Source organism: Manihot esculenta, chromosome 12 (assembly GCF_001659605.2).
Source record: "Manihot esculenta cultivar AM560-2 chromosome 12, M.esculenta_v8, whole genome shotgun sequence".
Taxonomy (NCBI): domain Eukaryota; kingdom Viridiplantae; phylum Streptophyta; class Magnoliopsida; order Malpighiales; family Euphorbiaceae; genus Manihot; species Manihot esculenta.
In genome coordinates, this window is record NC_035172.2 from 5,181,306 (window position 1) to 5,205,197 (window position 23,892).

At 24.3% G+C, this 23,892-nt stretch overlaps 3 protein-coding genes across 7 annotated transcripts; 1 reads left to right on the plus strand and 2 right to left on the minus strand.

Annotated features, from left to right (window-relative positions):
* Window positions 1–1,167: 1,167 nt before the first annotated feature.
* On the minus strand, window positions 1,168–5,221 carry LOC110627803. Of its 3 annotated transcripts, none has more exons than XM_021774169.2 (7): window positions 5,034–5,221; window positions 4,845–4,947; window positions 4,588–4,748; window positions 4,354–4,481; window positions 4,125–4,236; window positions 3,937–4,010; window positions 1,168–1,471 (listed from the first exon to the last, which is right to left on the minus strand). In XM_021774169.2, the coding sequence occupies exons 1-7, from the start codon at window positions 5,119–5,121 to the stop codon at window positions 1,376–1,378; spliced, it is 762 nt and encodes a 253-aa protein (XP_021629861.1). In that variant the 5' UTR covers window positions 5,122–5,221; the 3' UTR covers window positions 1,168–1,375. The 3 variants fall into 3 exon arrangements, with proteins under 3 accessions (XP_021629861.1, XP_021629858.1, XP_021629860.1); XM_021774166.2 differs by having other exon boundaries at window positions 1,168–1,486; window positions 5,034–5,217; XM_021774168.2 differs by having other exon boundaries at window positions 1,168–1,486; window positions 4,588–4,745; window positions 5,034–5,214.
* A 668-nt stretch (window positions 5,222–5,889) lies between these two features.
* On the plus strand, window positions 5,890–6,853 carry LOC122721389. Its single transcript, XM_043949065.1, has 2 exons — window positions 5,890–6,050; window positions 6,150–6,853. Exons 1-2 carry the CDS (start codon window positions 6,043–6,045, stop codon window positions 6,751–6,753), a joined length of 612 nt encoding a protein of 203 aa, XP_043805000.1. The 5' UTR covers window positions 5,890–6,042; the 3' UTR covers window positions 6,754–6,853.
* Window positions 6,854–19,306: 12,453 nt separating this feature from the next.
* On the minus strand, window positions 19,307–23,752 carry LOC110627804. 3 transcript variants are annotated; one of them, XM_043948643.1, is made up of 8 exons: window positions 23,578–23,752; window positions 23,393–23,495; window positions 23,136–23,296; window positions 22,902–23,029; window positions 22,693–22,804; window positions 22,512–22,585; window positions 20,862–20,958; window positions 19,307–19,457 (listed from the first exon to the last, which is right to left on the minus strand). In XM_043948643.1, exons 1-7 carry the CDS (start codon window positions 23,663–23,665, stop codon window positions 20,863–20,865), a joined length of 762 nt encoding a protein of 253 aa, XP_043804578.1. In that variant the 5' UTR covers window positions 23,666–23,752; the 3' UTR covers window positions 19,307–19,457; window position 20,862. The 3 variants fall into 3 exon arrangements, with proteins under 3 accessions (XP_043804578.1, XP_021629862.1, XP_021629863.1); XM_021774170.2 differs by lacking the exon at window positions 19,307–19,457 and having other exon boundaries at window positions 20,620–20,958; XM_021774171.2 differs by lacking the exon at window positions 19,307–19,457 and having other exon boundaries at window positions 20,620–20,958; window positions 23,136–23,293; window positions 23,578–23,748.
* Window positions 23,753–23,892: the final 140 nt, after the last annotated feature.

Consider the following 23,892-nt stretch of genomic DNA (forward strand, 5'->3'; position numbering starts at 1 on the left):
TTATAAACTTATATAAATCCCTTTTTACTCTTTCGTCCTGTATTATTGGTTTTGTAAAATATATATATATATATATATTTTATAAAATCGTATATAGTTTTATTTTAAAAAAATTAATTTATTCTTTTAAAAAATAATAAAAAAGAAATAATTAAAATTAAATTTTTATAAAATTTTTATTCAAAATTTAAATATATATGAGTTCGATACTTAAAATGACAATAAATCATGTATTTATTTTTGAATATATAATTTGATCCCATCTGGATGAATTTAAATAGTTATAATTAAATTTAAGATGAATTCAGATTTAAAAAATAATATCTGTAGCCGGTTTGAATTTTATTTATTTAATATTTATTATTCGAATCCGTTTATATAAATAAATAATTTAATATAAACATATATATTTTATGATAATATTTATAAAAAAAATTTATATATTTTTATTGAAAAATTAAAATTTAAATATTTTTAAATAAAAAATATTAATAAAGATATTTTTTATTTAAATTATTAATTAAAATATATGACGTTAAACAAAATTTAAATTTTATTTTGATAATAAATTGAATTTAAAACAAATTTGAATAATTATATTAATTTTTAATTAAAGTATTACTAATATTAGTAAAGTTTAAATTAAGATAGTACATTGATATCCTATCCCCTTACGATTATCGCTGATATCTACCCATTTACATCCCTGACTTACGCTACTTCCATAAGCAGAGTAATTTTGATAAGCTTCCCAAAATTCTGTGAGCTTCGATCCTTCAATTTTATTTTTTATATTTATTTTTTAATTGAATGGTTTTACTTGTTGGGTTTGCTTCCTTAAAAAATAGAAGTAATAATATTCGATTCATAATTCAAAAAACTATTAAAAATATATTTTAAAACTTAATTATTTTAATTTTAATTTTTTTACCATGCATGTATTATTTATTTTATAATAATAAAAAAGCAGTTTTTAAATTTTCAAATAATTCTGATTTGTATTGGATTGTACTACAACTTTTTATAGTTGAAAGAATTTATAAAGCATGAGGAATTGGTACATCAGTGATATTCAATAATTTTTCTTTTCTTTATTATTTTCAAACCCACCACCAGGGCCAATTATATGAATTTTCTATTGTCAAATGCATCATCAATATCAAGAAATTAAAGTGAAAATATTTTTTTAATAAAATCAAATGACCCATCAGAAATTCAGATAGATTAAGAGAAACTCAAGACAAGACTAGGGGGGGCCTGGTTCTCATTTCTCATCTGATTCATTGTTTCTATGGCATGAAGATGCATGTCCCTTTCTATTTCCACCTTATTTATTATAATAATGTCTGTAAAGGGCAGACAACTGAAATTGACGTTAGGAGCAACATACGGGGGATGCACAAACTGCAACCAACTCCACATCCATGACTCCATACGCTTTGATGTTTGGAGCACCACGCTTAGAAATCATCTGTACACCAGAAGCCTGGCAATCACAGAAAGATATTTTAAATCTGTTAGTAAATTTTGATAAAAATAATTTATTAACAGATTTGACAAAATTATTAACGGATCAAAATTAATTAGTAGATTTATTAAAAATATAAATAATTTTAAAATAATTATTATTTTGATTAAATAATAAATTTTATTATTAATATTATTTTTATTAATTTAATAAGATTTAAAATTATATTATTGTTACTAAGTTTTTAATTTATATTCAATATTTATTAGAAATATATAGAAAGTGAAAATAAGATAAAGAAAATAAGAGAAAATGATAAAAAAAATAAAAAAGAAAAAAAGAAAAAATTGATAGAAAAATAAAAATTATGAAAAAGAAAGAAGAAAGAGAGTCGAGTAAAAAGGTGATCAGAAAAATAAGAAAAAAAAGGAGAAAATAATTAGAAAAGAAAATAAATGAAGAGAAAATAATAGAAAAAATATAGATAAAAAGAAAATAATAGAAAAAAATAATATAAGAGAAAATAGTATGAATGATAATTATAGATAAAATAAAGAATATGTGAAGAAATGGAAGAAAATATTTAAAAAGAAAATGGAGAAAATGAAAGGAAAATTATAGAGAAAAATAAAAAAAATTAATAGAAGATGAAGATAGTGAGATAAAAAAAAGGATAAGAAATGAAATGAATATTGGAAGAAACATGAGAAGAAAAAATCATGAGATAAAGAAAGTGAAATGAAATAAAGTAATTGAAAAAAGAAAAAAAATGAGAGAAAGGAAAAGAAAATAAAAGAAATGAAAATAATAAAATGAATTAATGATAAATGGAGAAGAGGTGGTTTTATATTTATATACGCAGATTATTAATGGATTTATAATTTATTATTAAATTTAAAAAAATAAACTTTTTTCATCGACGGATTTAAAATATGTTAATAAATATATTAATAATATAAAAATATGAATTTTTTTAAAAAAAATAAAAATTTTATACGAGATATCATTTTAAATTTACTAACGGACTTGATTCGTCGATAAATTCAACCTTCATTTTACTTATTAATTTAATGATAAAATTTAATAATGGATTTTCAAATCTTTTAGTGATTTTTTAAATATATTACTAATAAATTTAGAACTGCTATTAATTTAAATATTTTTTTTAAATTTATTAATAGATTGAAATCCGTAAGTAAAAAGAACATAAATAAAAGTGAAAGGAAAATTATGGAAAAAAATAAAAAAAAAGTTAATAGAAGAGGAAGATAGTGATAGAAGAGAAAGATAGTGATAAAAAAGGATAAGCAATGAAAGGAATGGAAGAAAAATAGCAGAAAAAAAAAAGAGATAACAAAGTGAAATGAAAGAAAGTAATGAAGAAAATGAGAGAAACGGAAAAAGTGATAAAAGGAGAAGAGGTGGTGTTATATTTATAAATGCGGATTACTAATGAATTTGTAATTAATTATTAAATTTTCTTTAAAAAATAAACTTTTTTCCTTTCAATAATTATCAACGAATTTGAAATATATTAGTAAATATATTAATAACCTAAAAATATGATTTCTTTAAAAAAAATAAAAATTTTATATAGGATATTATTTTAAATTTACTAACGGAAGTCATCCGTCCATAAATTCAATATTTTTTTTACTTAATAATTTAATGATAAAATTTAGTAACGAATTTTTAAATCTGTTAGTAATTTTTTTAAATACATTATTAATGAATTTAGAACCGTTATTAATTTAAATATTTTTTTTAAATTTATTAACAGATTGAAATCCATTAATAAATTACCTATAAATTTATTAACTGATTTTAAATTCATTAATAAATTTCAACACTAATTATTTTATATATTTATAAATTATCAATAAATTACTGATAGATTTACTAATAATTTTAAGTTTATTAATAAATTTCAATACTAATTATTTTATATATTTATAAATTATTAATTATTTTATATATTTATAAATTATAAACGTATAAACCTATTAGTAATATCAATAGATTATTGACAGATTTGGTAATATCAATAGATTATTGACAGATTTGGTAACACAATGTTTTATGTTAAAATTTATTAATAAATCTATTAAAATTATAAATTTATTCTATTCATAAATCCGTTAAAATTGCAACCGACCAAAATTTGTTTTTAAAATTTATTAATAATTCAAAACTTTTTTATAGTGTATTAGCTCTGCAATTTAATTTTAAGGAAAATTTAATAAAATTTATTTGTGTTTATTAGGAAAATAAGTAAAAAAAGATAAATAAAATAATAATAAAATTTATCATGAAAAAATGATTATTAAAATAAATTATAAACTATTTAAAATATTAATGATAAAATTATTAATTATTGATAAAAAATTATGATTATATTTTTACTTTTTAATCACAATTAATTCACATAATCACAATAGTTTTGTGAATCTAGTATAATATATACTAACCGGGGCATATTTCTTAGGAAGAATAATCCTTCTTATTCCTCCTACTCGCATGTTTTTAATCGCTTTCACAACTCCTGCATCAATTAGTTCATTATTTTAGAAATTAAAAAAAAAAAAAGAAAAAAAATTAGATTAACAATTCAAGGATTCATGTGTATGTTTTTTATTTTTTTATTTTTTTTTTTCACCTGGCCCAAATATATGATCGCACAAGTGGACTTCCACCGAAGAAGTATTGTGCTCTAAACTGTTAAAAAGGGTATCTCCGGCATCATTATAAAGGTTGCAGTGGATCCTCAGCTGCCATTAACAAGGTAAAATCTCATTATTTTTGTAATCTGTATATATGAAAAATGGAAAAGTCGCAAAATTTACATAAAATTCACCATAATCAACGGTGAGCATTCAACCAGTTACCTGTAAAATCTGATCATCTGTTGCTATAGCACCTTTACCCTTTTTAACATCCCGGTACCAAACCTCTGAACTATACATCTTTTCAACATGGTAATTCTCATCCTCTAGTACTTGTTTCAGCAGTTTCCCTGTTAATTTAATCATCAAAATTGCCAAAATGTCGTTTAGCAAAATTAATTTCTATACAAAAACAGTAGCATTCTTCATCTTCTGACAGGGAAAACGATGACGAACCTTTCTCTAGAGGGAAAGTTCCACAGTTAGTTTTATTCAATTCTGAAACAGAATGATCAAGTGTTGGACACTTGTAGTCTTTAATCACCGTCTGGAACAATCGACTGACAACGTTGCCACATTTGATCTCATCATGCATCTCATTTCCCTTGTCTCCACTGCTTCATATTCGTATCAGAAATGCAGCAACGCCATAGTTAATCAAGCTGAAGCTCAGAAGAAATCAAAATAAAGAAGAAACAATCTTTATTCTTTACCTTCCATGATCTTTTTTGGTGAAAAATGAGTGGTAACCCATTGTTTTCATCTTCTCCTTAGCATCGAAAATGATGGAATCTGTGCTTGCCGGATGAGTTAAGTCTGCTTCAAAGGAGAAGAGTTAAATCTATATGCTTATATGAGAGAAAGAGAGAGAGAGAGAGAGAGAAAGAAAGTTGGTTGTGTACAGGCAAAAGCTGGCTTGGGGGTGAGAGAGAGGGCCGCAGAAGAGATCATCACAGTTGCTAGTATCCGATTTAAACTTCTGGTTGCCATGGGCGTCAGAGAGATCGTCTGCTGTTACTTTGTATGCAAAATCTCTAGTCGCCTGCCTGCAAATTCACAAGGTTTAGTAGGTCTCCAAGATCTTTTAATATCAAAATATATTATTATAAGTTAAAATGACAACTCATATTAAAAAAAAAATTATTAACTTGATGATATATTCTTGTGTAGTATGACATGAAATAATAAAATTATTAATTTTAAAATTAATGTAATAATTAGTGAATGTAAGATATATTAAAAAGAGAATATTCAATATTAATTATATTTTTGTTTAAAAATAATTATAAATTTATTTGTTCAATAATTGTCGGAGAAATATGTAAAAATATTTTTATTAATTTTAATATTATAATTTAAATTTTGTAATTCACAAGAAATTCTAACCACCTGATCAGCGATGTCATACTTTTAATAAAATTTGGACAAACTTCTATATATAATGAGACAAAGACATTAATTAACTTGACTTAGATTTTTCAGAATCAGTGGTTAGATGCTATGAATGAAATTAAGTAATTATTTTTTTGGTTGTTAGGTATAAATTATTTTTATAAATAATTATTTTATGGTTGTTACGAACAAATTATTTATTCTAAATGTCACACATTTATAAAATTCACAAATATCTTACTTTCATATTTAAAAATATTTTTATTTAATTTTTATATAATTTTAATAATAATCATTTAATTATATTTACAGATTTAATCTCCCAGTAAATGTATAATTTAAATGTATTGGATTTCAATATCTGAAGCTACGAGCATGAATGAAAGATCAGTTGCTCATCCTTCGAAATAAATTTCTGGCTATATATAGCAAGTGGCAAAGCAGAAAGTCTCCGGGCTAGTGACCCTATAGCAACTTCAACTTGCATACTGTCCTTCCATTGCAATAACAACAAACATTATGGACAGGTACTTAAATTAATTATTTTCTTTTTCCATTTGCTTAATTACGATTTCAGTTTGTGTAAATTACATAACAGCTAAGTATGTATATTCTTGAGAATTCAGGGAAACGCCTGATGAAAGCCCACCGGTCGGAAACGACGGCGACTGGAAGAAGGAAAAATTAGAAAAACTTGAAAAATCGAAACAGGTTCAGTTAAGCGCACTGGATGATCTCGTTTCTGTGAACTCCCTTTTCACAATAGCCATCTTCTTGGGCTTAGCCTTCGCATCTCCATCTCAACAAAGCCTTGATAATCGACCGGAATGTTCACCGGACGTCAAGATGGAAAAGAGGCTTGTTCTTTATGAAGTACTATCGTTTGCTTGCTTCCTCCTTTCAAGCCTGGTGGCGAAATCTCTCAAGCTTTTCATCAATGTCCAAGACACCAAAGAAACTATACGTATTGATCGAGCTCATGAATATAAAGTGATAAAGCCAAGAAGAGGTTTCATGATACTTTTGTCGGTGTTGGCGTCGACGATTGGGGTGGTGTTTTTGACGATTTCAATGGTTGATGTTGTTCAGATAAAGATCGGGAAGATGTCGTGTGGGATTTATGAGACTCGTGCTGCTGTGATATCGCTATGTGCTGTTGTGGCTCTGGCTCTCGTCATCTATTTACCTTCGACTATGATAACTATTTTACGTTGTATGTATAATTTTTAGTACGAGAACGGACGTCGACATAGTTTCATGCGTACAGTCGGATCTGAATAATTATATATTTTATGGACGTAATTATATGTTTTATGGACGAAATTCTGGCTAGTGTTGTCTTTATAATATAAATTATAAAATTTATATTGAATAATTCCAAGTGAGATTTAAATTTGAAATTATTTTATCTTTCGAGACACGACTTTAGTATCATTAATGTGATTTTTCATCTGTAATATGAATTACACTAAAGCCAAATTTAAAACTAGATATACAAATTAAAAAATCAATCTAAAAATTAAGAAGCCTATCCAATCAAACAAATCACAATCAAATCAATCCACCAAGAAGGGGATGATGTAGAGGTTTACGGCCTTGAAACAGTTTACAGAAATGGGATTCAATAGACGTGGTGGCGTGGTCCTAAGAATACTAATACCAAACATAAACTATAGCCCTCCTTGAAAACTAGAGATAAGTTAGATCCACAGAAACACCCTCACCACTGAAATGCTATGGACTTAAAAAAAAACAAAAAAATAAAAAATAAAATAAAAAACCTTTTTATTTATTTTTAATATTGTTATCATATTCCTCAAAAATTAAATTTTTATATGTGTCCGTCAAATGTGTACACCTAAATAATAGATTGATTTAATGGGTTAATCGTTAATTCATAATTAATTTATGAGTGATGAATGCTTTTAAAATTTTATATAAGTCTCTCTATATCTGATTTTAAAGAAAAAACTTGTAAAATATAAAAATTAGTCAGGAGTTTATCGAAGATACTCCGATAGAGACTTTGAGATACTCAAATCAAATTTAAAATTTTTTAGTAGTATAAAAAAAATTAAACAGAAAAGAAAAAAAGATAAAACTTTTAGAGAGTGCTTGTGAAAGGATGTGTTTGAGAGTTTTTTTTTTATGAGTGTGAGAGAAAAAAACCTTATTTATACTTTTTGTAAGTGTGAGAGAGAGAGTCCTGTATATACAATATGTGCATTAAAAATTTCGAAGAGGATTAAGAGATTGACTATTGCGTTAGAAGCTGATATCTTATTTGGTTTCATGTTATGTCGGATTCTCTCAACCTATGTAACGGTGAGTTTTTATTTCTATTTTCAAAAAAAAAATGAGTTCCTTTTTATTACTTAAATCGATTGCGTCGCATTTAATATTTTATTATAATACGAATTTTGAAGAGATGTATTAATTTAATAATTTAATTATTATATTTTGATTCCATTTAATTGGGTGAATCCATTTAGTTTTTTGTTAATTTATTTTTTAAATATCTATAAATATATATTGTTTTTTTAATCATTAATTTAACCATAAAAAATAAAAAATAGCTATATAATTTATTAAATTATAAAAAAAATAATCGATAAAAGTAAATTATTAACTTTTTAATAATGTGAAATAAAAGCATAAAATTATTGTTTGTTTATTGATAAAATCTTATAATATTTTTCATTTTTTAGTAATTATATTAAAATTAAAATTAAAATTTATTAATTTTTTAAAAATAAATAGTTTAATCTTTATATTTTGATTTCAACAAATTAAAAAAGAAATTTTTTTTACATAGCAAAATATGTAGACTAAAATGTTAAATTTTAAAAATAATGATATATATATATATATATATGAATTTTGAAATATCTCATAAATATTGAAGTAACTTTTTCAAAATTATATATTATGCATATTTCATATGGCCCTTTCTTTTTGAAAGGATTCACGTTGCTCTAACCCTTTCAATATATCTACTTACTAAATTTAATAAAATATATATGAAAGTAATTAAAAATTAAAAGTAATTTGTAATTGTTGTATAATTTATTATATAATTATTAATAAAAAGTTTTTATTAATATAAATTTTATTATTATAAAAATAATAAATAATAATATAATAATTATTTTTAATGATACATAAAAAAATATAATAATAATAACAATGATGAATATTAATAAAAAATTATTTTTTTAATAATACTTATTTTTATTAATAATTATCTTTTTAACAGCAATCACAATTTTATTACAATATAATTATAACCATAATTTTATAATAATAATAATATTATAACCATAATTTTATAATAATAATAATAATATGTAGCAATTCATATATTACTATAATAAATTTATATTTTTGTTGCAAAATTTTTATTACTAATTTTAGCAATTGTGATGTATCCTTCCAAAATAGGCAACAATCTTTTGTGTTGGCTATATAGCTAGTTGCTAAATCACTTAATTTAAATATTTTTATATTTATAAAATTAAATTAATAATTTTGTTGAAAAAATTATTAATTAATTTATTTTAATTTTAATATGAAAAATTAAATAATATAAATATTTATTTTATATAATTAATTTTTTAAAAATTTAAGGACTTAATAATAATTTGTCAAGTTTATTTTGTTCGTTGCACTTGTGGATTAGGGAACGAAAACAATGACTGAACCGCTGATGAGTAGCAAGGATAAACAATAACTTCCTGAAAAATTAGACTTTTCTTATATAGACATTTTCTGCTTCAATAGTTTAAGAGGAGAAAAGATTTTTATTGGCATTTTCTAGAATCAATATTTAATTTTGTAAACAAGGGTTTTTTTCCGATTAAAAAAAACCCACAATTTTTCACGTGTGAAATCACAGACAGCGGAGGGAGAATTTCACTTCAGTTGTTTCAATGCTTGCTGCTGACGTCATTGATTATCTAAGTTTTGCCCAAAGAATGACCTCAACATTAATTATTTCTTGACAAAGAAAAATAATTATTCGAGGATATCTTTAAAAAGAGAAAACTTCAAATCTAGGATTAGGTTGTGGATTCCGACAAAAAATCTAGGATTAGCTTTAATAATTTCTTATTTAAATTTTAGTAAATATTAATTAATAATTTTAAGTATATTTTATTATTTTATTTTATATTTGTTACTTGTTTATTTCAGATTATATTAATATATAATAATAATACTTTATCCATATATTTTTTCCTAAAATATTACTAGGTTAATTATTATATTTTGACTTTTTAATAAATAATAAAGTAAACTGCACCTTAATTTTTTTAATTTAATAAAATATCTATTTTAATTTTTATATTTTAAAACAAAATATTTTAAAAATTAAATTAAAAAAATTATAATTTAGTTTCTACTCTTACATTCTAATTAATTTACAGTTAATTTTTATAAAAAGGTTAAAATACTCTTAAACAAAGTAACGTTTGGTTCAAATCGAAAAAATTAATTAAATTAAATTAATTTAAAATTTTAGTTTAATTTTTTATTTATTTTGATTCGATATGAGTTATTTCGATTCAATTTAGTTCAATTCGATTTTAATAAAAAAATTAAAAAAATCAAATTGAATTGATTAATAATAATAATATATTATTTTTGAAATTAGATTATATTAAGATTAAAATATATTAATTACATTTTAAAATTTTAAAAATAAAGTATAAAAAATAAAAAAATTATTAAAAATTAAAACCGATCAAATCGAATCGAATCAAATTAAATTAGACCGATTCAATTTAGTTTTTAATCAAAATCGATTCGATTTAGTTTTCATAAAGACTAAAATTTTAATTTTTAGTTTATTTAATTCGATTTGATTTTAAATCGAACCAACTGAATGGTCATCTCTATCTCTAAATAAAAAAATTTAATTATAATTATTAAAATCAAACCAATTTAACTGAAAATCAAATTATAATTCAATTCAATTTAAGCTATTAACTCTCTATTTAATAGAACCAAATCAATTCAGTATAAACCGATCAAATTTTAATCAAACTGATAAATCGGGTGATTTAAATTCACTTTTCTGAATTAAATTATTCTCATTTAATTAAAAAAATCTTATTTTTTAAATAGAGAATTGAACCCACAACCACCCACACTTAATACACTTTTTTTAATTATTTGAACCAATTTTTTCACTTTAATCCCCTTTCACATAAAATATATATAATACAGTTTAGTTTAATTTTTAATATTATTAAATTATATGAATGTATTTATAGATATTTATAATATTTAAAGATTAATTTATAAAAATATAATTTTTTTATAAATAGTTATAATATTAAAAGTTTAATTCACATAAAATATAAATTTTATTTTTAAATATTATAATTAGTTAAAGATTAATTTATAAAACTAAAATAACTTAATTTAAAATATACTTAGAAATTCAATTATAAAATACAAGAATTTAATGTGATTTTTAAGATTTTATCTCTAAATAATTATAAAATATAAAAATTAATTTAAAAAATTATAAAAATTTTATTATAAATTTAATAAAATCTCAAGAATTATACAGTTTTAGATTAATATATATACTAAAAGAATACTTTAATTATTTTTATTAAAATATTCTTTAATTATTTTCATTAAAATGAACGGTAAATTAATGAATAATTTAACGGTAGGAATTAATTTATATTTTTTTAATTTAAATTGTAAATTTTAAAAATATAAAAATTAAAGTAAATATTTTATTAAATTAAAAAGACTAATAATAATATTAATTTTTTTATACTCCGAGACTTAACCTGGTGGAAAGTGCATCCTGATAGACCTGAGAGATCTAAGGTTAGACTCCCCTAACTTCCTATTTCAAAAAAAAATAATATTATTTTTTAACAGTAATATATTAACCACAACCTTCACACGAGGAAAAGTATTCATAATTAGAAAAAACACATAAGAAAAATATTTGTCTGATTCATCCTGAATGAAAATACAAACAAGTGAATTTTTTACCAGTTATATTTTATTAAAAAATATAATGAATGCATTGAATATTTAATAGAAAGCGTGAAAATAATTAAATAAAAATGTGAGTAATATTAATAAGAGTGATGGTAACCCATGTGGACTTTTAAGAAAAATTATACAAATTATCAGATACATCAATTTAATAATATTATAATATATTGATAAAAAATAAAAAATATTTAATTTTTTAATTAATAATGATGTGGATTTAATGTGTATTTTTTTATTTTTTAATTAATATGTTTGATTAATAATTTCTTAAATTTTTTGCATAGGTCTCAATACTGGACCAATGAAATGGCAACACATTATGTAATGAGTTAATAGCTTTGTTGTAATAAAATAAGTTCTACGTCATTTTTTAAGTAGAGATCGGGAGGACAGAGATTCAAATGAACCGCAAGATCATTTCTCACACCGCGTCTTTCTCTCTCCTCCTTTCTGATCTAAAAAAATGAAATGAAATTATATGTTTTCGAAATTATCTATTTCAAACCAAAAGTTGATTTTTTTTAATACTAATAAAATATGACAAAAAAGTTTTTTTTTAAGAAGATCTCGACAAAATTTTTCATGGCCCAGGTTTTTTGTTGTATTATTATGAATAAAAAAAAAAAAAGATATGCAAGCCAGCTGAAATGCAGAAACATCAAATGAGGTCCCAGTGGATAAAGAATTACATTAGATTTTTACCAAATTAGACAAATGGCCCTTCCACTGTTCTAACTACTCTAATTTTAGCTTGTCCGATTCTCACATGCAGTGATCTCGCTCAAAATATACCCTCAACATCTAAATTTAACATAAAATTCATATAAATTCTTTTCATTTTAAATAAAAAAATTAATTAAATTAAACTGAGAAATAAAATATAATTTTTTTGATATTAATTGCAAAGTTCAACAATACTAAAGTTCCATTCAAAATCATGGAGTTTGAAAGCGAAGTGAAATTATGTTCAATATAAAATGACTTGAATATACCTAACATATAAAATTTAGCTAATCCTCAACATAAAAACAAGGGAAAAACTTAATATATTAATTTGATCTACATCAAACATAGGTTAATAATATTATTTGTATAATTTCATTATTATAACTTTATACCAAGATTTTCTCAAAGTCTACCCACCAGCTACCACGTCAATTAATATAAAAAGACCTCTTGATCAACACATATTAAAAAATTCAAAATGTTGGATTTTTTTTTTTATTTTCTTAGAAAATTCAAATTTTCCTTCCTTAAACTAAGAACCACTTGTTAAATTAATTCTAAGTTAGTTCATTTGTCTTATCATTCACATGGGCATGCTGCTTTTTTTTATCTACGTATCTATACTTAACAAGAATAATTAATAAGTTTAATTAATTGGGTCATATGTGTATTTAATTTTAAAAAAATAATTTTAAATAATTTAAACACACGTTAAATGAAGATATTATATATAAAAGTTTATTATTATATTTAATATTACAAATTCTTCATTATTTTGTTTGATTCAAAATAATATAAGAATATATTATTATCTAAAACAACTTTAATTTACTTGATCAGCTTAATTGGTTTAAAATAAAGTAAGATTTTTTATTCTTATTTTAAAATAATTAATTTAAATGGTTAGATTGATTTTATTTAAATTTAAATCATATTTTATCAAAAAGTATTTTTAATTATTTTAGCATTTTTAATATAAATTTCAATTCTATATTTTAAAAATTCTACTTTATTACATTATTTGTTATTGAATAATTATAAAAAAAAATCATTTAAAAAAAAAAGTTATATCGAAGCTTACGTGTATGTATATATATATATATTTTAAAAAATAATTTATATAAAATTACTAATTAGTGTATATATACTATAAGATTTTTTCCATTAGCGTTATTAATTTATGAAAAATTCATTATTAACATGTTTAATAATGAATTAGTAATTGATTCGCATCCGTTATTAAAAATATTATTGTTAATGTACGAATTAGCAATCCGTTACTACTAATATATTTAGTAACGAATTTATAATGAAATTAAATCGATTCATGATAATAATATATTATTTTTATTAATATAGAGAGATTATTTTATATTAAAATTAAAATATTTTTATTTAATTAAATTTTAAAATATTAAAAATAAAATAAAAAATAAAAAATTATTATTAAAATTTTAAATCTATCAAATCAAATTAAATCGAACTGAATCAGATTGATTCAATTTGATTCGATTTGTAATCAAAATCGATTCGATTTGATTTTTATAAATATCAAAATTTTAATTTGTAATTTATTCGATTTAGTTTGATTTTAAACCGAATCAAACGAATATTTACTTTTATATATATTTCGGCATGACTAGATTGCTCACTTTTTATTATTTATTATTTTACTACACTCATATATTTAATATTTATTTTAAAATAAAAAATAATATTTTATTTTTATATTATAAAAAAATTAATTTTTAATTTTAAAATATATATTACAACGTGTCTAAAATATTTAAAAATATATTTTCATTAAGCGTTAACAGTTAATTATTATTTTGATTTAAAAGAATTTATTGTCAAACGCTGAATATGAACTACCCCACATCGACCACTCTAATGAGTCTTCTAAGTCAACTTAATACATTTATATATATGTACTAAAGTGATTGACGAGAAGTCTCGATTATTTTTAATATAGTCATATTTTTTAATTTAAATTAAAAATTTAATTGAATTGTATTAATTTAAAATTTTTATTTAATTATTTATTTATTTTAATTTAATTTAATTTTAATAAAAATTTTAAAAAAATAAATGTAAATCGATTAGTAATAATAGTATATTATTTTCATTAATATAAAGATTAGACTATATTAAAATTAAAATATTTTAATTAAATTTTAAAATACTAAAAATAAATTTTATTAAAAGTTCAAATTCATCAAATCAAATTGAATCGAACTGAATCAAATCAGTTTAATTCGATTCGATTTATAATCAAAATCGATTCGATTTAATTTTTATAATATCAAAATTTTAATTTTTAATTTATTCAATTTAATTTAATTTTAAACCGAACCGATTAAATATTCACTGTTATATATATTTCGGTGCGAGTAAATTGCTCACTTTTTATTATTATTTTTTTTACTACATTCATATATTTAATATTTATTTTAAAATAAAAAATTAATATTTTATTTTTATATTATAAAAAAATAATTTTTAATTTTAAAATATATATTACAACACCTCTAAAAGTTTTAAGAGTATTTTCATTAACTTTAACTGTTAATTATTATTGTGATTTAAAAAAATTTATTGTTAAGCGCTGAATATGAACTACCTCAGGTTGATGACTCTCTAATGAGTCTTCTAAGTCAACTTAATATATTTGTATCTATGTACTATAGTGGTTTTGGAGGAGTCTCGATCATCTTTAATACAGTCCTGTTTTTTTTATTTAAGTCCAAAAATTTAATTAAATTGAATTAATTTAAAATTTTAATTTATTTATTTATTTATTTTAATAAAAAATTAAAATAAATTAATTAGTGATAATAATATATTATTTTTATTAATATAAAGATTAGATTATATTAAAATTAAAATATTTCAATTAAATTTTAAAATATTATAAATAAAATGTAAAAAATAAAAAAAATTATTAAAAATTTAAATCAATCAAATCGAATCCAACGGAATAAAACCGATTCAATTCGATTCGATTTATAATAAAAATCAATTCGATTTGATTTTTATAAATATCAAAATTTTAATTTTCAATTTATTCAGTTCGATTTAATTTTAAATCAAACCGATTGAATATTTACTCTTATATGTGTTTTAGTGCGAGTAGATTGCTCCCTTTTTATTATTTATTTTTATATTATTTTACTACATATATATTTAATATTTATTTTAAAATAAAAGAAAATTAATGTTTTATTTTTATATTATAAAAAAAATTTAATTTTTAATTTTAATATATATATATCTCTAAAATTTTTAAAATTTTTTTATTAATTTTATCCGTTCCCACATCGACGACTCTCTGATGAGTCTTTTCAGGTCAACGTAATACAGTTATATCTATGTATCACGGTGGTTCCCACATCGACGACTCTCTGATGAGTCTTCTCAGGTCTTTTCAGGTCAACTTAATACAGTTATATAGTATCACGGTGGTTCCCACATCGACGACTCTCTGATGAGTTTTCTCAGATCAACTTAATACAGTTATATCTATGTATCACGGTGATTCCCACATCGACGACTCTCTGATGAGTCTTCTCAGGTCAACTTAATACAGTTATATCTATGTATGACGGTGGTTGACGAGGAGTCTCGATCATCTTTAATATATTTATGTTTTTTGGTGTAAATAGAAAAAATCGATGGAATTGAATTAATTAAAATTTTAAATTGATATTTTATTTATTTTAATTTGATTTGATTTTAATAAAAAAATTTAAAAAAATAAATTAAATTGATTAGTGATAATAATATTTTAAAATACTAAAAATAAAATATAAAAAATAAAAAATTTATTAAAAATTTAAATCCATCAAATCGAATTGAATTATATCAGTTCCGTTCGATTCGATTTTTTATCAAAATCGATTCGATTTTTTATCAAAATCTATTGGATTTGATTTTTATAAATACTAAAATTTTAATTTTCAGTTTATTCAATTTAATTTGATTTTAAATTTAATCGAGTGAATACTTTTTTAAAATATATATTAAAATATCTTTAAAATTTTTTAAAAAATATTTTTATTAATTTTAATAGTTAATTATTTTAATGGTTAATTATTGTGATTTAAAAATATTTATTAATTAGTCTTATTTTTTAAAAAATATTTTATTAATTAATTTTTTATTAAAAATATTTTATATTTTTATATAATATTTAATTATTAAAATTAATAAAAAAAATTTTAAAAAAAATTTAAAATATAAAAATATTTTAATTTTAAAATTAAAATATTAACTAATAAACTTTTTTAATAATAAAGACCAAATAATAATTGTTTCTGCATAGCAAGTCAACAAAAATAAATGCATGCATTTGGCTTAAAATAATTTAGGTACATCACTTTTAATGTCTACCTAGCAGCTAGCAAATCAATTAATATGAATGTACCATTGATCAAGATATATTTAAAATTCAAAATGTTCGCATTTTAATTTTTTTTTCCTAGGAAATTGAAATTTTCATTTCTTAAACCAATAATCAGTGGTCTTTTTTACTTATTACAAAATTATTTTTTTGTTATTTTAATATTTGATATATAAATATCAGTTGATCCAGAAATATAATTGATGACCGCCGGACTTCCTGTATCTGGAGCAAAATCAGGCCTTAAAAAATGACGCAGGCTCAAGATCCATCAGACCTTTCTCAAAACCAAACAGTCCCAAGCAGTGTGCTCCAGCCCGGCGAGGTGAAGCAGGCAGGACAGGTCACACGCGCGGACCCATCTAAAGGGAGTCTAACCAAGTGACGTGATAAGAAGTAGGGGAGCAGATCCAATCACCTTGCAGCCCTGCCCGCATGTGCACCGGGGAGAATTAAATGGCCGCCTGACATGGAGAGAAGTCCTCACACATCCGTACGTACGGAGCTGAGTGACAGAGACAACTAGCATTGTAGCAGAGAAGCAATATCTGGCCGAGTCATTACTATAAGGTAGTTCAGCTTTCCAACCAACCTCCTGTACCTCTCTGGATTATCATAAGGGTCTCCGTCATCTTTTATAAGACATATATTAGGAATCATTGGTGTGATACATGGTTTAGCTTCTATCTTCCCAGTTTCTGCAAGTAAGTCAATAACATACTTCATTTGAGACAGGAGAATTTTCATTTTACTCCTCAAGACTTCGACTCCTAAGAAATATTTAAGCTGACTCAAGTCTTTGATATGAAAACTCGCATGCAAGTAGTTTTTGAGAGAAGAGATCCATGTGCTATTATTCCCTGTAATGACAATATCATCAACATATACAACAAGGAGAATAATACCAGTATTTGAATTTCTATAGAAGACTGAATGGTCACACTTGCTTTTTTTCAACCCAAATTTTTGAAAACTTCACTGAACTTTCCAAACCATGCACGTGGACTCTGCTTCAAACCCTATAAAGATTTCCTCAAATAGCAGACTTTCTCATACTCCCCCTGAGCAACAAACCCTGGTGGTTGCTCCATATACATATCCTTCTGGAGGTCACCATGTAAAAATGCATTCATGATATCTAATTGGTGTAAAGCCCAATGCTGAGAAGCAGTTAGGGAGATGAACAAGTGGACTGAGGTCATTTTTACCACAGGAGAAAAAGTGTCAGAATAGTCAACGCCATAGGTTTGAGCATAACCTTTAGCGACAAGACAGGCCTTAAGCCTCGCTATGGAGTCGTCTGGATTGACTTTGACAGCAAAAACCCATTTACAGCCCACAATCTTCTTGCCAGAGAGTAAATTAACTAGTTTCCAAGTATGATTTTCATTTGGAGCCTTGATCTCCTCAAACATTGCATCACGCCATCCAGAATGAGCCAGGGCCTCTTTAACTGTCTTAGGCAAAGAAATGGAATCTAGAGAGACAATTAAGGAGGTAGAAGAAGGAGACAGGTGATCATAAAATAGAAAATTAGTAATAGAATAGATAGATTTACACTGTCGTTTACCTTTACGAAGACTAATGGGAAAGTCAAGGTCAGTCGGTGGTGGATTTGATGGCGAAGAAGATTTTGGTGCAGAACATGTATCATCAGGTATTGGTATCCGAGAGTAAACTTAAACAACTGATGGGTTAACAAGAGGCTGAGTATTAGGAGGAATGTTACCATCAGATTGTGTAGCAGAAGGCATACTCGAAGAGGTCCCACCATCAGATATGATTCTATAGATGAGCCAGTCATCATCATCCTTTTGATCAGGGGAGATTTGTGCAACACGATAAAAAGGAACTTTCTCGGAAAAGACTACATCTGTTGAGACCAGATACTTATTGAGGTCTAGAGAGTAACACCGATACCCTTTTTGAAGGCGAGAATATCCCAAGAAAACACACTTCAAAGCTTTAGGATCAAGTTTAATCATATGAGGTCTGACATCCCGAACATAGCAAGTACTGCCAAACAGTCGTGGTTCGAGAGGAAATAATAGCTTCTTAGGAAAGAGGACATTATATGGAGTATTACCGTTTAGTACTGTGGAGGGCATGAGATTAATAAGAAAGCATGCAGTAGAGACAGCATCAGCCCAAAATTGTTTAAGAACTTGCATTTGAAATAATAGAGCTCTAGCAGTCTTAAGAAATGGATGATTCTTCCTTTCAACTACCCCATTTTGAGCGGGTGTATCAACACATGACGATTGGTGAAGAATACTATGTTGAGTCATATAAGCCTGGAATGATTCTGACATATATTTTTTAGCATTATCGCTACGCAAAATTTTCACAGAAATATTAAATTGAGTCTTGATTTCAGCACAAAAGGCAGAAAAATGAAAAAACACTTCTGAACGATGCTTCATAAAATAAATCCAAATCATTCTAGAGTAATCATCCACAAAAGTGATAAAATATCTGAATCCAGTCTTAAATCCAACTGGATATGAGCTCCAAACATCTGAATGAACTAATTCAAAAGCAGACTCAGCTCGTTTATTGACTCTAGGACTTAAAGAGATTCGATGATGTTTTGCAAAATGACATGACTCACACTCCAATAAAGATACCTCATGAAATTGAGGGCATAATTTCTTCAAAATCGACAATGTGCTTCAAACGGAGACATGACACTGGAGCAGGCAACAAGCTGAGGCACCCATGCATCCAAAATGTAGAGACCCCCAGATACATGTTCTTTACCAATAATCTGCTTCGTCACAAGATCCTGAATGAGACAATGATCAGCAAAAAAGGAAATAACAATTTAGGTCTTTGGTAAGTTTACTCACAGAGATTAAATTAAAGGCAAGATTAGGTAAACTTAGCACAAATGATAAGGTAATAGAAGGAGTAGGTTTAACAGTCCCAGAACTCTCAACATTATAGGTTAACCCATCAGCTATAATAACAGGAGAATATGTTTTATGAGATCGAAAGCTAGTAAAAATATGAGGATTACCTGTCATGTGATCTGTGACACCAGAATCAATAACCCATTTATATGAAAAGGAAATAAGACACGTTTTACCTGTCTCAGTCGCTACTGAAGACGTTAGAATAATTTTAATAATATGGGTCTTATTGTCAAAAACCATTTTAACCAAAACTCTATACTCCTTTACCTTCAAACGAATTAAAGGAAAATAACCCAACACCCAAATGGCAAACGAACTACAGATCTGACAAGTGGGTTGCAAGGCAACTTCGGCGTCCTCCCTAGGTGGACGATGAGAGACAAATATTACCCTAAATGGGTAACACAAAAGAATATGAGTCCTAAATTTCCAAAAAAATTTAAAACTTGATGAGAGAGAAAAAAATTAAATCTCTATGAGAATAACTTTGATATCATGTAGAAATATAATATTTTGTTATATTTCACAATAGATATTACAATCTATTTATATATGAGAGACAATATTTTAAAAAAAAAGAAAATTAAACTTATAATTATACAATTTCTGAAATTAAATAAGTAACTCAATTATCAATATTTATTTTTTATATTAACATATTTACTTTTTATATAACTCATAACAAAATAAAAGAGTAAAACCCCATAAAAAAGAATAAAACGGAATTACAAAACACAAAAAATACTCTCCACCTAAGGACCTAAGGACAGAGGAGCATCACAATGTATTATTTATTTTATAATAATAATTTTTTTTTTTAAATTGTCAAATAAATTTAACGCCATAAATCTGAAAATAATTTTTTAATTTTCATAATTTTATTTTTTTTTACATGATTTAAACAAAAACTCGTATGTATGCACTAGCAAAGATTTTTCTTTTCTTTATTATTCTCAAACCAACCTTCCACCACCAGGGCCAATTATATGAATTTCCTATAGTCAAATGCATCATCAATATCAAGAAATTAAAGTGAAAATATTTTTTTAAATAAAATCAAATGACCCATCAGAGATTCAGAATAGATTAAGAGAAACTCAAGACTAGACTAGGGGGGGCCTGGTTCTCATTTCTCATCTGATTCATTGTTTCTATCGCATGAAGATGCATGTCCACAGCCCCCTTTCTACTTCTACCTTATTTATTACAATAATGTCTGTAAAAGGAAGACAACTGAAGTATTATTATTATTATTATTATTATTTAGGATTTACGTTAGGAGCAACACACAGGGGATGCACAAACTGCAACCAACTCCACATCCATGACTCCATACGCTTTGATGTTTGGAGTACCACGCTTAGAAATCATCTGTACACCAGAAGGCAGGCAGTCACAAATTAATATTATGTATATACGCACAAATTTAATATTCAATTCTTAAAAAACATTTTTACAACAGCTATCACTATAAAAAATTTGCGGATTGCTAATATATTTTTTTATTGGTAATTCTGTAAAAATTCATTAATAAATGAATTATCAATGAATTATTAATAGATTAGGATTCGTTGTTAAAAAGTTTATGACTTTAAGTTCACTTGTAATATTACCGAATTTTAAATCTGTTAGTAAATTGAAAGAAAAATTATTTATTAATAGATCTGAAATCTATTAGTAAATTACTAAATAATAAAAAAATATAAATAGAAAGAAAATGATAGAAGAAAATAATATGAGAGAAATAATATGAATGATAATTATAGATAAAATGAAGAATAAAAGAAGAAAGGAAAGAAAATAATGAAAAAGAAAATGGAGAAAGTGATAGAAAAATTATAGAGAAAAATAAAGAAAATAACATAGGAAGAAGATAATGAGATAAAGAAGGATAAGAAACGAAAGGAAAAGAAAAAAAATGAAAAAAAAAAAAAGAGATAAGAAAGTGAAATAAAAGAAAATACTAAAAAAGGAAAAGAAAATGAAAAAAATGAAAATGATAAAATAAATAAATAATAAAAGAAGCAGATGTGATGTTATATTTGTAAACGCATATTACTAACGAATTTGTAATTTGTTACTAAATTTTGAAAAAAACAAGGCGAGTTTTTTCCTTTTAATAATTATCAACGGATTTGAAATATATTAATAAATATATTAATAACTGAAAAAAAATGAATTATTTTAAAAAATAGTGAAAATTTTACGCGGATATCATTTTAAATTTATCAACGAATTTATTAATAGATGGTATCTATTGGTAAATTCAACAATTCTTTTACTTATTAATTTAATGATAAAATTTAGTAACAAATTTTTAAATTTATTAGTAATTACTAATGAATTTAAAACCGTTATTAATTTAAACACTTTTTAAATTTAGATCGAAATCCATAAGTGAATTACTGATGAACTTAGTAATAATTTAAATACTAATTATTTTATATATTTATAAATTATCAATGATAAATCTATTAATAATACTATTAAATTACCAACGAATTTTAAATTTATTTATAAATTTTTACACACAATTTTTTATATTAAAATTTATCAATAAATTTTTAAATCTATTAGTAAATTTATTAAAATTACTAATAGATGAAAATGATTAATAAAATTCATTAGTAATCCGAATTTTTTTTTATAGTGTATTAGCACTATAACTTAATTTTAAGAAAAATTTAATAAAATTTATTTGTGTTTATTAGAAAAATAGGTAAAATAAATAAATAAAATAATAATAAAATTTATTAATTAAATTATTAAAATTTTTTTATTAAAATAAATTATAAATTATTTAAAATATCGACAATAAAATTATTAATTATTTATAAAAAATTATAATTATATTTTCAGTTTTTAATTACAATTAATTCACATAATCACAATAGTTTTGTGAATCTAATATAATATATACTAACCGGGGCATATTCCTCAGGAAGAATAATCCTTCTTATTCCTCCTACTCGCATGTCTTTAATCGCTTTCACAACTCCTGCGTTCATTATTTTAGAAATTAAAATAAAAAAAGAAAAGAAATAAATTAGATTAACAATTCAAGGATCCATGTTTATATTTTTTATTATTATTATTTTTTTTCACCTGGCCCAAATATATGATCGCACAAGTGGACTTCCACCGAAGAAGTCTTGTGCTCTAAACTGTTAAAAAGGGCATCTCCGGCATCATTATAAAGGTTGTAGTGGATCCTCAGCTGCCATTAACAAGGTAAAATCTCATTATTTTTGTAACCTGTATATATGAAAAAATTATTCGATGCCATAATCAACGGTGAGCATTCAACCAGTTACCTGTAAAATCTGATCATCTGTTGCTATAGCACCTTTACCCTTTTTAACATCCCGGTACCAAACCTCTGAACTGTACATCTTTTCAACATGGTAATTCTCATCCTCTAGTACTTTTTTCAGCAGTTTCCCTGTTAATTTAATCATGAAAATTGCCAAAATGTCGTTTAGCAAAATTAATTTCTATACAAAAACAGTAGCATTCTTCATCTTCAGACGGGGAAAACGATGACGAACCTTTCTCTAGAGGGAAAGTTCCACAGTTAGTTTTACTCAATTCTGACACAGAATGATCAAGTGTTGGACACTTGTAGTCTTTATTCACCATCTGGAACAATCGACTGACAACGTTGCCACATTTGATCTCATCTTGCATCTCATTTCCCTTGTCTCCACTGCTTCATATTCGTATCAGAAATGCAGCAACGCCATAGTTAATCAAGTTGAAGCTCAGAAGAAATCAAAATAAAGAAGAAACAATCTTTATTCTTTACCTTTCATGATCTTTTTGGGTAAAAAATGAGTGGTAACCCATTGTTTTCATCTTCTCCTTAGCGTCGAAAATGATGGAATCTGTGCTTGCCGGATGAGTTAAGTCTGCTTCAAAGGAGAAGAGTTAAATCTATATGCTTATATGAGAGAAAGAGAGAGAGAGAGAGAGAGAAAGTTGGTTCTGTACAGGCAAAAGCTGGCTTGGGGGTGAGAGAGAGGGCTGCAGAAGAGATCATCACGGTTGCTAGTATCCGATTTAAACTTCTGGTTGCCATGGGCGTCAGAGAGATCGTCTGCTGTGACTTTGTATGCAAAATCTCTAGTCGCCTGCCTGCAAATTCACAAGGTTTAGTAGGTCTCCAAGATCTTTTAATATCAAAATATATTATTATAAGTTAAAATGACAACTCATTAAAAAAAAAATATTAACTTGATGATATATTCTTGTGTAGTATGACATGAAATAATAAAATTATTAATTTTAAAATTAATGTAATAATTA

Coding starts and splice junctions, on each gene's coding strand:
- LOC110627803 (XM_021774166.2), bottom strand. CDS start 5,121: ATGGCAACCAGAAGTTTAAATCGGATACTAGCAACTGTGATGATCTCT. Junction 4,237..4,353: donor CAGATGATCAGATTTTACAG/GTAACTGGTTGA, acceptor TGTTAATGGCAG/CTGAGGATCCACTGCAACCT. Junction 4,011..4,124: donor CGATCATATATTTGGGCCAG/GTGAAAAAAAAA, acceptor TAATTGATGCAG/GAGTTGTGAAAGCGATTAAA.
- LOC110627804 (XM_043948643.1), bottom strand. CDS start 23,665: ATGGCAACCAGAAGTTTAAATCGGATACTAGCAACCGTGATGATCTCT. Junction 23,496..23,577: donor CCCCAAGCCAGCTTTTGCCT/GTACAGAACCAA, acceptor CCTTTGAAGCAG/ACTTAACTCATCCGGCAAGC. Junction 20,959..22,511: donor TTCCTGAGGAATATGCCCCG/GTTAGTATATAT, acceptor TCTGGTGTACAG/ATGATTTCTAAGCGTGGTAC.